Source organism: Desmodus rotundus, chromosome 6 (assembly GCF_022682495.2).
Source record: "Desmodus rotundus isolate HL8 chromosome 6, HLdesRot8A.1, whole genome shotgun sequence".
In the NCBI taxonomy this organism is placed as follows: domain Eukaryota; kingdom Metazoa; phylum Chordata; class Mammalia; order Chiroptera; family Phyllostomidae; genus Desmodus; species Desmodus rotundus.
The window spans coordinates 86158147-86170118 of record NC_071392.1 but is presented as its reverse complement, the minus strand read 5'-3'; the positions used below and the strand labels follow the sequence as shown (position 1 = coordinate 86170118).

Below are 11972 nucleotides of genomic sequence, written 5' to 3'. Positions count from 1 at the left end.
ACAGCACAGAGATAGCCGTCCTTTAAAAGCTGTGGATTCCCCATGCACCAAGAGTAGGAGACTCATCAAGAGGACTGAGTTCCTACTTTTGATCCCATTCACTTCACAGCCACAGTGGACCAGAGGAGGCCCCTCCCACTCACCTGTGAACTTGAAGTTTGGTCTTTCAGCCACATCGCCAACATCATCAGAAGGAAGTGCAACATAGGACCTGTCCCCCATTAGGGATTCTCTTTCTGCAGTATTTGATTAACTGGCCTTGTGAACTTGAAAAGGGAATCATGTTTCCACTCTGTGTCTGATACAGGGGTGAATTCAGCAGCTTGGAGTTTCTTCCTCTAAGAAAGAAAGTGGGCCTCTGATTATGCACAATATCAGAAACAGATCAATTGAGTACTTTTTTCTAAATAGCGTCTTGCAAGCAAGATTCAAACCTACAGATATTTTTGTCTTGCTCAAAGAATATCCCTGACAGGTGGAAGGTGAGGCATGACAAAGGACCCTGCACTGTGGGGACCAGTCTTACCTGGTTCAGAAGACTTGGCCCTTCAGAGCTGTCCCCCACCCAATACTGCGGGGAGCTTGGAATCTATTCTCTGTAGTGGTCTGTGCTTATAAATAGTGTGTCCATGTCCCCCACCGTTGAATAAATACTTACTGTCACATTAATATAAAAAGCAATTATGTTTCTGGGTCAGTTGGTAACCTCATCAAAGGCAGAGGTAAAGTGTTGAGCAGCCCTGTAGTGAAGCCAAAATCACTGCACAGGTAGAGAAGAGAGCCAGGAGTTCTTTCTGGGGTCACAGCAATGCCTTCCTTCCAGTGTCCCCTTTAGGTCCCACACACAAGTACACTCGTGCGTGCCCAAGCTGTGCGCAGACTCCTTTTGTACCTATGTAGCTGGACATTCACAGATATAAAACCAAAACAGTATTGTGAATGCACTAAATGCCACTGAATTGTGCGCTCTAATATGGTCGATTTTATGTTATGTGAATTTTACCTCAATGTTTAAAAATGTCTTCACCAAGGGGTGATATATACTTTCTAAATGCCTTCCTCAAAACAAATCCAAACTAGCCCAAAGTTAAATGGGTAAATAATAGATGGTTAAATAAATATCTGAAAGGGAAAGCTGTGCAATATGTGTAACAGAAGGAAAAGGAGAAGATGTTGAGGTGTAAAAAGAATAAATGAGTGAGAGAAGTTGTTGAAAACCTAATTGTGGAACAAAGTAAAAAGTTAGAGAGAGAATGAGTAGTAAGAAAGAAAAAAAGAAAACCAGAGAGGAAGATAAAGAAAAAAAAAAGAGTGCAATGAATAAAGCAACGCAATAAAACCAAATGAGGAAGAAGCGGAAACCATGAAAATGAAAGAAAATAAAATTAAAACTAACATCTATCATAAATACCATTTTCTTGACATTTAGTCAATTTACACCTTGCTAATTATCTAATATTTTATACACCAGGGATTCCAATATTTTATTCATCCTGATATTCTGTTCCAGAGTGTGGTGTTGAGTCCTTCCTTGCAGTGAGATTTTTCTAGAATTTGGGTCTATCATGGTGGAAACCTTGATCAAAATATATTTCCCAGAGAAATCAATGGAGCCCTAGAAATTTTGAAAAGTGAGATTTTTCAAGACAATCCCCCCCACACTCATACAAATATTCAGGACAATTTTTTTTCCAGTTACGTTTTAAAAAAATATTCCCCACCAAAAGACAGAAGACTGAAAACCACTTAGCTAAGGTACATACTTGGCATTGCTGACTTATTTCCATACAAGCTTCATTTCTCTTCTCCAGCCCCATTATGACAATCTGCTTTGTAAAGGAGGAGCACGTCCTCCACCAGAATCATCCCTGCATTGTCGAAGCACAGTGGGGCAGATCCACACCATCTCCCTTAACCCAGAGCTCCTGGAATAGTGTTGAGAGATGACTGATAAGGGGTGAAGAAGACGAGACCAATAAAACGTGAGGAGAGCAGTGTGGAAGTGGGGCAGATGGCACAGATGTGAGGTGGAGAAGGAGCAAGGGCATCCAGGCCAGCCAGCCACCTGTGGGCACACTCTCCCCTCTGCCCTGCTCAGCCCCTTCCCAGCCTTTGCCATTATTGGGGTGTTTTGTTTTTTTAATTTATTTATTTTTATTCAGTTACAATTGTCTACATTTTCTCCCCTTCCCTCCACTCCACCCTAACCAGTCCCACTTCCCTCCCACCTCTATCCACCCACTTGATTTTGTCCTTGTGTCCTTGTAGTAGTTCCTATAGACCCGTCTCCCCACTATCCCCTCCCCACTCCCCTGGGGCTATTGTCACAATGTTCTTAATTTCAATGTCTCTGGTTATGTTTTGTTTGCTTTTTTCTTTTGTTGATTATGTTCCAGTTAAAGATGAGATCATATGGTATTTGTCCCTCACCGCCTGGCTTATTTCACTTAGCATAATGCTCTCCAGTTCCATCCATACCATTGCAAAGGACTTGAACAGACACTTCTCCAAGGAAGACATACAGAGGGCCCAGAGAAATATGAAAAGATGCTCAGCATCACTAGCCATCAGAGAGATGCAAATTAATACCACAGTGAGGTACCATCTCACACCAGTTAGAGTGACCAACATAAACAAATCAACAAACAAATGTTGGAGAGGATGTGGAGAAAAGGGAACCCTAGTGCTTGTTGGGCTGTTTACTAGTCTTTGCCCCAAAGCACTTGGCGGAGGAGCTGAGGGTAACTCTGGTGAGTAGCCCACACTGATTTTTATTTCAGGTGGAATACCTCCATTTACCATCACCAACAACAGTTCGGGTTCTTTGGATTTTTTCAATGTAACTCAAACATTTTATTTTCATTTTGAAAGACCCTTCCCATTGGTTGGATGCTTTACGAAAAAGCACACATCCTCCTAAAATCCTGCCACATCAGTTTTCACATCTGTAAAATGAATCACAGCACAAATGATCCCTCTCCCAGAGGAATATACATATACTTACCTACCAGTAATAAAGCTATAAAAACTACATAAATAAATAAATTTTAAAAAATGAAATCATTCACTGATGTACAATAGAATGAAACTTGAAACTACAAGACTGTTTTAAGAACATACACCAGCTAAGTGACCTATTCAGCATACGAGTGTGGACACTGGGCTCTGGAGAAGCTACGTTATGTTTCTGCCCAGCCCCAGATGGGCAATCAGAGGGGGATGTTACTATAAAAACGTCTCCCCCAAACTGAAGTTCTGTATGGAGGAAAAAGAGCTAGTCTCCCAGGGTCACATTTCTACTGGCATCAGCAAAGCAAAGACCCATCCATGCAGACCTGGCACCAGCCTGCTGTTTCCAGGAGACACTGAAAAGCAGAGATTATACTGTGAAGCGAAATAGCCAGTCAGAGAAAAACAAATACCGTATGATCTCTCTTACACGTAGAATCAAGTGAACAAAATAAACTGATGAACGAAAGGGAAACAGAGGCATGGAGACATGGGACACAACACCCCCTGTCAGAGGGGAGAGGGGAGAGGGGAACTGGAAGAGATTAGCCAAAGAACATACATGCTTATATGCATAGCCCATAGACACAAACAACCAGGAGGTGAGGGCAGGGGAGGCTGGGTGGAGGGGGCAAAATGGGGACAAATAGAGGAGACCTGTAGTAGTGCCAACAATACAAAAAAGACTGCAAATCGGCCCTGACTCATCAGCATTCTCAGGCTGATCACAGTGGGGAACCCTTAAACGTAAAGCACTTGACCAGTCCTGGCTTCCCAACTTGGAGAGTCACAACATTTTTCTGAGGGCACATTGTCACCAGAGGACAATTACATCAAAGCACCACACTGTTGCGCTTGAAGGCAGCATGAATTACAAGACGTGGTTTTGTAACTCACGCTCCTGAATAAGTGCTGCAGAAAGACTGAAGAAGGCCAGACCCACCTTCAGAGACAGGAGGCGGTGGTCCTCTGCAAGGTGGGGACACCCGTGTCATTTGAAGCAAGTGCAGTTGGATAAGGTAACTTTCTTTAACTTTAGTGATGATGTCTCGAGGGGCCAATTATGTTTTGTTTATTAAACTTCTTTTATTTTCCCTCCCCTGTCTGGTCACTTCTGCTCCTAACACCCTAACCTAGATGTCAACTTTGCCAATGAAAGTTTTGTTGCCTTGTCTCTGGAGTGTGGGAAGGAGCTCAACAAACTTTAATTTCTCAAGGGGCTGTGTGTCTGAGTCTTCAGCAACACCACCTGCAAATGGTGGGGACTTTATCCCACTTTGTGACCATGAAGATGTGATTCCATCTTGACACCCTCATTCTGGCTTGCCCATCTCCACATTCCTCCCTTGAGCAATAGCTTTGGGTCCAGGCCATCCCTGGGGCACCCTGGGGGACATTGTCTAGTCTGAGCATGGGCAGGAAGACCTTTGCATGCTGGTCCCTAGACAGATGCTGCTCCCCACACTGGAAAATTTACGACCACATCCTGTAACCTTTTCAACTTGGCCTTTCCTTTCACTTAAGGAAGACACCCTTCCACACCCTGGTGTGTACTGAGGGATTTTTACTGTTCAGAACTGCTAATACACTACAGTCATCCTGTGCGAAAGAACACACTGAGCGTGTTAAGCACTCTGCAGTGAAGCGGGGGTAGGCTCAGGGTTTCCCTCTCTTCCCTCCCCATGAGTGAGAGTGACAATTTCCCCTCATGGGTCCGTCCATCTGGAGTCGTCCCAGGAAAGGGCTTGTGATGTCCTCTCCCTGGCTCTTTCTGGGAGCTGGTGTCCACAGCATCTTCTCCCAGCCAGCTTTCTGAGCAAAAGAGACAGAGGGCTACCTGTGTGAGCGCTGCAGTAGGAAGGGGAGGTGTAACAGAGGCTACCTTAGCTTTGGACCTTCAGAAGGTGAAAGAGACCCCCAAAACTTGCTTGCTAGTCTCCAATTCTTCATAAAATACTGGTGTTCCTCATAAATACTGCAAGTTTTTTCATCAATTACAGTTGACTTTCAATATTACTTTGTATTAATTTCTGGTGTGCAGCACAGTGGTTAGATGTTTGTATAATTTACAACGTGATCCCCCGAGAAATCCAGGACCCACCTGGTGCCATCCGCAGTTGGGGCAATATTGCTGACCACACTCCCTGTGCTGCGCTTTCCTTCCCCGTGACCTTTCTCCAACCACCAGTTTGTGCTGCTGCAGCCCCTTCTTACTCATGGTCCTCTATACGTTCTGGATTTGGTCTCTCATGTTTTAAAATCTTATTATGGTTATTTAGTGTTCTAGAAGGGAAGGGGACAGCCTGAAATGCATTAGTAAGGTGTATTTCCTAACTCTGGATATTAGAATTAATTTCTATGACATACAACAGGATGTTGTATAGGTGACATTTCTTTCTCCTGATAGTACAGCCATGTCCCCAATCATTCATTTAGGAGAACGTGTCTTCCTAACTTCACTTGCGACTATGCTCTTAGGATAAAATAAATTCCCACCTACAAAAGTTTCCTTGAGGGGTTGTATTTTGATTCACTGGTGCATGTCTTTTTCTACACCAATACCATGGGTCTAACTGCGGTTGCTTTCTTATATGTTTTCCTATATAGTGGGGCAGGCACTCCCTCACTTTGTTACACTTTGTTCTCAACAACTTAACTCAGTAAGGGTTAAATGCCCTAAACCCACAGCAAACAGGACATGTAATGGAGAACCCAGAGACTTGCTTCAGATCAGGTGCAAGAAAGGACACCTTCTATCACAGCCACTGGCTGACACTAGAGGTCCTGGCCTAGGAATAAGAGAACAGATGAAGATGTACCAAGACTAGAAGGAAAACCATCACCACTTACAGGTGATATGCTTATATATCTGGGAAAAATTTCAACAGTCTATGAGACTTCACGATAGAGAACCTGATACAAGACCACCATGTAAATCAAGATCATTTCTGCACATCGGCAATAACCAACTAAAAAATAAAATAACATGCCAGTTATAACAGCGACACAAACTGTGAAGTATGAGGAATTCCTTAACAGAGAGCGTGCTTGTGCTCTATGCAGGGCTCTGCCAAAGCCTTCAGTGGCCCCCATCTCCCCTACCTCCCCTTCCTATTCTGCTTTTCTCTATAGCAATGAACACCACACACAGGCTACATGTTCTACTTATATATTATACGTACTGTCTATCTCCTTTAACTAGAATGTAATCTTCATGAAAGAAGAGATTTTTGTTTGCTTTCAGGCATGTTTTTATTGATTGATTTTAGAGAGATAGAAAGGAAACGAGAAACAGAGAAACAGAGAAAAGAGAAAGGTTCCTTTTTTTTGTTCCATTTATGCATTCATGGGTTGACTGGGGATCGACCCCACTACCTTTGGATATAAGGACCACACTGTAGCCATCTGAGCTACCCTGCCACGGCTTTGTCTGCTTTTTCACTGTTGCTCCCACAACACCTAGAAGAGTGTCTAGCATATAATATGTACTTAACGAATATTTGTCCGACACCTGTGGAGAAAATATTAAAACCCACAAGAGGAGTGGCATGGTCTGAGTTATGTTTTACAGGGAGCGTTCTGCATGCTGGGATACAAGAGGAGAAGCAGAGACATAGCCATAGGCCTCTGCAGAAGCACACCAGGGTGGAAGAGTGGAGATGATGAGAAGTGAGTGTGTTCTGTGTATATTTTGAAAGGAGAGACAATCGGGTGTTCTTGCAGATTTGTGCCATTTGTGAGAGAAAGAGTGGTCAATGGCCTAATCACAGCGGGAGTTGAGTTACCGTGAACTGAGGTGGGAATCAAATCAGCATATGAGAACATGTTCATATCAATTACTTATCAAGTAATAAAAATAAAAACAATTTTATATCTTTTAGGCTAGAAGAAATTCAAAGCATGCAGGCAGTGTGTAGATAAGAACTTTTACACACTAAAGTACGAGTGTCGACTTTTAAGGATGTTCTGGAGAGAATTATCCATGGCCTAGCAACTAGCTGCTGTGTATGTTCCCTGAATAAATTCTCACTTGGGTCCTTACCTGTGATACTATGATGTGCAACAAGGAGTTGTTATAGGTGGTGCAGGGAGTGGGGTTCCGTGACAAAGAGTGACAGCTAAAATGGGATGTACGCCATGGATGACTATGAACAGTGAGAAATAGTAGATCCGCGATACATATAGCTCTTAAAAACATGTGTGGATTTTTTAAATACAGTATCTATAATATAGACACGGGATGAGTTGTTAACAATATAATGCACTTGTTAAAAATACATAAATGTACCTCAACACGACTAAATGCCTTCAACAAAGTAGAGTAGATGCCCATAAGCAAGAAAAACATAAGAGAAAATGGGATAAAAGAATTAATTTTTAAACACTAATAAGAGAGACCTTGCGCAATTGAGGAATGTTCCATGGACTGGGGAGTATTATTAATCACTTAACTCAACTCTGCCCCTGAGATTGTTTTCAGAAAGTCTTATTTACCAATATTATAAATTCCAACCTACGTGGTCTTTACATACTTCAGGAAAGGCAGCTCCTGCAACAGGAAAGAAAGTTTCCATCAATCACCTATTCAATGAGCAGGAGTTGTTTGCGTTCTGTAGGCACTGGGCCTGCTGCGTGCTTACAAAGTCCTTGCTCTCAGGAGGCTTACAGGCTGCTGAGCACAGGGTGGCCTTTCCCGAGGGAGCAGCTTGCATTTTCTTCTTCCTCAAAAGTGGGAGATCAAAAACACCTTTGCTTTTGAGATTTTATTCAGAAATTTGAGCACAATTCTCATGACGCTAATTGATAGGACTCAGAATTTCCAGTGAAAGTCAGTATTTATGAATAAGCTATTAGTATGTATAGTACTTTGATACATTGTATAAGTCTCAGATTTAATGCACAAGAAACTGACGTGTCAATGATTGTTTTCTCCATGAATATGTATGACTTGTAGAACAATAAATTTTCCTTTGACACAGATGTATCGGTTTCCTTCTGACCCTTGGTGGATAATCCTGTCTGTGTGCAGTTTGCATTATATTCAAAGCAGGATAAAGGGGTGACCTGGTTTATTTTCTAAGATAAAGGTGCTTTCTGCAGGTCAAATGGTCCAGGCCATGCAAATAAATTGTAGGGAAACTAAAGAGTTGAAGGGAACCTATAAATGGAGAGTTCAAAGACAGAGCAAGTAGAAAAATCAGCAAGACCATTACAATGACTAGAGATGTTTGCTTGGGTAATAAAGCCATAAAGAAGTACAAGAAAGTGGCCTTTGCTACAAAGGTCGAGGTAGCAGTCGTTTTGGGGAAAAGGGAGTTCTGCTTAGGACACACACGAGGAGGGGCTTCTGTAGGAGCTGCCAGTTCTGGTTTTTGACTTGAGTGGTTGTTACAAGGGACATTGTCTTATATAATTCTCTAAGTCACACCTTTGTTTAGTGTGGTTTCTTCCTCTGTGTTTTATTTTACAACATGAAGTAATCAATAAGAATAATTTGAAAAATTGAAGCTGCAGTGTAAAGAATAAAATGTAGAAAGAAGAGGTAGAGACAGAACAGACTGATCATATATTTTGTTAACAATGTTCATGGAATCTGTTGGTGAATTAGATATGAAAGAATGGAATTCAGCATGGATGAAACTGGAGAGCATTATGCTAAGTGAAATAAGCCAGGCGGTGAGGGACAAATACCATATGATCTCACCTTTAACTGGAACATAATCAATAGAAGAAAAAAGCAAACAGAATATAACCAGAGACATTGAAGTTAAGAAAAATCTAACAACAGCCAGGGGGGTGGGGACCGTGGGAAGAGGGGATTACAGGAACTACTATAAAGGACACATGGACAAAACCAAGGGGGAGGGTAGAGGTGGAGGAGGGAGGTAGGTTCAGCTGGGGTGGGGGGAAGGGATGGGGGGAAAAGGCATACAACTGTAATTGAATAACAATAAAAATTTTTAAAAAAATAATTATTCTGAGTGTATGATGGTTCCTTTTACTAGCACAGTTGAAGTATCTTGGACAAGAAGAGAAGCAGTAGCATGGAATGGAGAAAGCTAGAGCATTAGTTCTATTTTAAGTATGTTAAGAATGGAATTCTAGGCTCCACGTGAAGTTGCTAAGCAAGCCCTTGGACATATGTGTTTGGAGCTCATGAGAAAGGTCGTGTCTGGATTGGAAATAAGAAAAATAAGAACTTAAACCTTGGCCGATAAATAGATTCTAAATAGATCAGTGGGATGGATGGATAGAATAAATCACATGGAACAGTGATCAACTACAGCCAAAGCAACAGGAAAAAAGTTCATTTTCAATAATTGTATAGAAAAAGATGTACAATGCTTAGTCCTGTCATTGTGTCCTAAAAACTATTTTTTAAAATAGTTGAATATTTTCTTCAATTTTTATTGTTATTCAATGACAGGTGTATGCCTTTTCTCCCCATCCCTCCACCCTACCCCAGCTGAACCCACCTCCCTCTCCCACCTTCCCCCTCCCCCTTGATTTTGTCCATGGGTCCTTCATAGTAGTTCCTGTAAAACCCCTCTCCCCACTCTCCCCTCCCCACTCCCTCCTGGCTATTGTTAGATTGTTCTTAACTTCAATGTCTTAGCTATAATTTGTTTGCTTTTTTCTTCTGTTGATTATGTTCCAGTAAAGGTGAGATCATATGGTATTTGTCCCTCACCATCTGGCTTATTTCACTTAGCATAATGCTCTCCAGTTCCATCCATGCTGTTGCAAAGAGTATAAGCTCCTTCTTTCTCTCTGCTGTGTAGAATTCCATTGTGTAAATATACCATAGTTTTTGGATCCACTCATTTGCTGATGGGCACTTAGGTTGCTTCCAGTACTTGGCTATTCCAAATTGTGCTGCTATGAACATTGGGGTGCATAGGTTCTTTTGGATCGGTGTTTCAGGGTTGTTAGGATATAATCCCAGCAGCAGAATTGCTGGGTCAAAGGGCAGTTCCATTTTTAGTTTTCTGAGGAAATTCCATACTGTTTTCCACAGTGGCCTCATCAGTCTGCATTCCACCAACAGTGCACTAGGGTTCCCTTTTCTCGGCATCCTCTCCAACATTTGTTTGTGGATTTGTTTATGTTGGCCACTCTGACCAGTGTGAGATGGTACCTCATTGTAGTTTTAATTTGCATCTTTCTGATGGCTACTGATGCTGAACATCTCTTACTATGACTCTGGGCCCTCTGTATGTCTTCCTTGGAGATGTGTATGTTCAAGTCCTTTCCCCAATTTTTAATTGGTTTTTTTGTCTTCCTGGCTTGCAGTCCTGTGAATATTTACCCTATGCTACTATTCTATTACATGGTATTTCACATGGATTACCCACATTCTTCAAGATGGTAACACATACTGGATAGTACTCTTTTTGTAATTGAGGAAACTGGAGGTAGGGATATTCAGCTTATTTTTCACTTTGCTGGTTAGAGTTGGGTCAAGATGTGAGGGGGGTTGTTCTCAGTCTGCAACTTTTCATTGTGCGCATTGCATGTTGTGAGGGAATATGTTGGAGAGACAGGAAAGGCAAGTGTCATGTGAATTCCAGGAGGACAGATTACCCAGCAGACCCCTGCTTAATAACTGAAGGCACTTTTTGCCATGTGTATAATAGGGCAATGATACACAGTCAAAATGTGGACTAATGTGGAAAGTCAATCAAAAAAAACAATGTGCTCTGCATGAGCCACCTTCTCAGCAGATCTGAGGAGAAAGGGCCTGTCAATCATTTCATTCTTGTTTGCAATGTTCTCTGGGCTGCTGGAGGGAAGTAGAAATTCTGTGACTCTTTACCTGTTTTCACTAAGTTTTCTCAGCACTCTCCTTAGGGCACTCATCACCTCCTTGTTCCTCAAGCTGTAGATTAAGGGATTCAGCATGGGAGTCACCACAGCATAGAAGAGGGACACCATCTTCTCCTGTTCTGCTGACGACCTGGACGCGGGTCTCATGTAGGTGAAGATGGCCGTTCCAAAGCACATGGTCACCACCGTGAGGTGGGAGGCGCAGGTCCCAAAGGCTTTGCTACGTCCCTGAGCAGAGCGAATACGCAGAATGGCAGCCACAATATTACCATAGGAGAATAGGACCAGGGAACAGGGAAGCATGATGACCAGAAACCCTGAGATGGCCACCATGACCATGTTGAATGAGATGTCCACGCAGACCAGCCTTAGCACAGCCAGGGTCTCACAAGCAAAATGATTAATGATATTGTGACACAGGGGAAGCCGAAAGGTGATGATCGTTTCCATCATAGAATTCATGAAACCAGCCACCAAGCTGCCAGCAGCTAGACCCAGGCACAGCCTCCCATGCATGATGACTGTGTAGTGCAGTGGGTGGCACACCGCCACATAGCGGTCATAGGCCATGGCTCCCAGCAGGAAGAACTCAGAGCTGGCGATTGCCAGGGACACACAGAGCTGGAGCACACAGCTGTGGAAAGGGATGGACTTCCGGGCTGAGAAGAAGTGGGCAAGCATCTGTGGGACAATACTGTTCACATAGCAAAGGTCCACAAAGGATAAAACGGTGAGGAAGAAGTACATGGGGGTGTGAAGCCTGCTGTCCAGTCTGATCAGAAGGAGAATGAGGACATTTCCCACAACGGTCACCAAGTACATGCTCAGGAACAAGACAAAGAGGGAGACCTGTGCCCCCTGGCCACTGGCCAGCCCCAGCAGAATGAACTCTCTCACCCACGTCTGGGTTTTATTTTCCTGGTTCATGAGTTTCGGAGGACCAGACTATAGATGCTGATGTAACAATTCAGGGAAACACGGGATTGGCTTATAGAACCTTTTGGAATCCATCTGAACTTGACATTTCCCTACAACATCTCAGTCAAACTGTGCTTGAACACATCTGCGGACGAAAAACGCATGGGGTCAGCTGTGCAAGTGGAGAGCAAGGAGAAATAGGTTGCATTCTTGGAATT

General features: G+C 42.9%; 1 protein-coding gene across 1 annotated transcript; it reads right to left on the bottom strand.

The window, feature by feature from the left end:
• Positions 1-10821: 10821 nt before the first annotated feature.
• Positions 10822-11763, bottom strand: LOC128781225 (olfactory receptor-like protein OLF3). Its single transcript, XM_053926962.1, has one exon. The coding sequence runs from the start codon at positions 11761-11763 to the stop codon at positions 10822-10824; it is 942 nt and encodes a 313-aa protein (XP_053782937.1).
• Positions 11764-11972: the final 209 nt, after the last annotated feature.

Excerpts from the sequence above, each read along its gene's own strand:
- LOC128781225 (XM_053926962.1), bottom strand. The coding sequence starts at position 11,763 with ATGAACCAGGAAAATAAAACCCAGACGTGGGTGAGAGAGTTCATTCTG.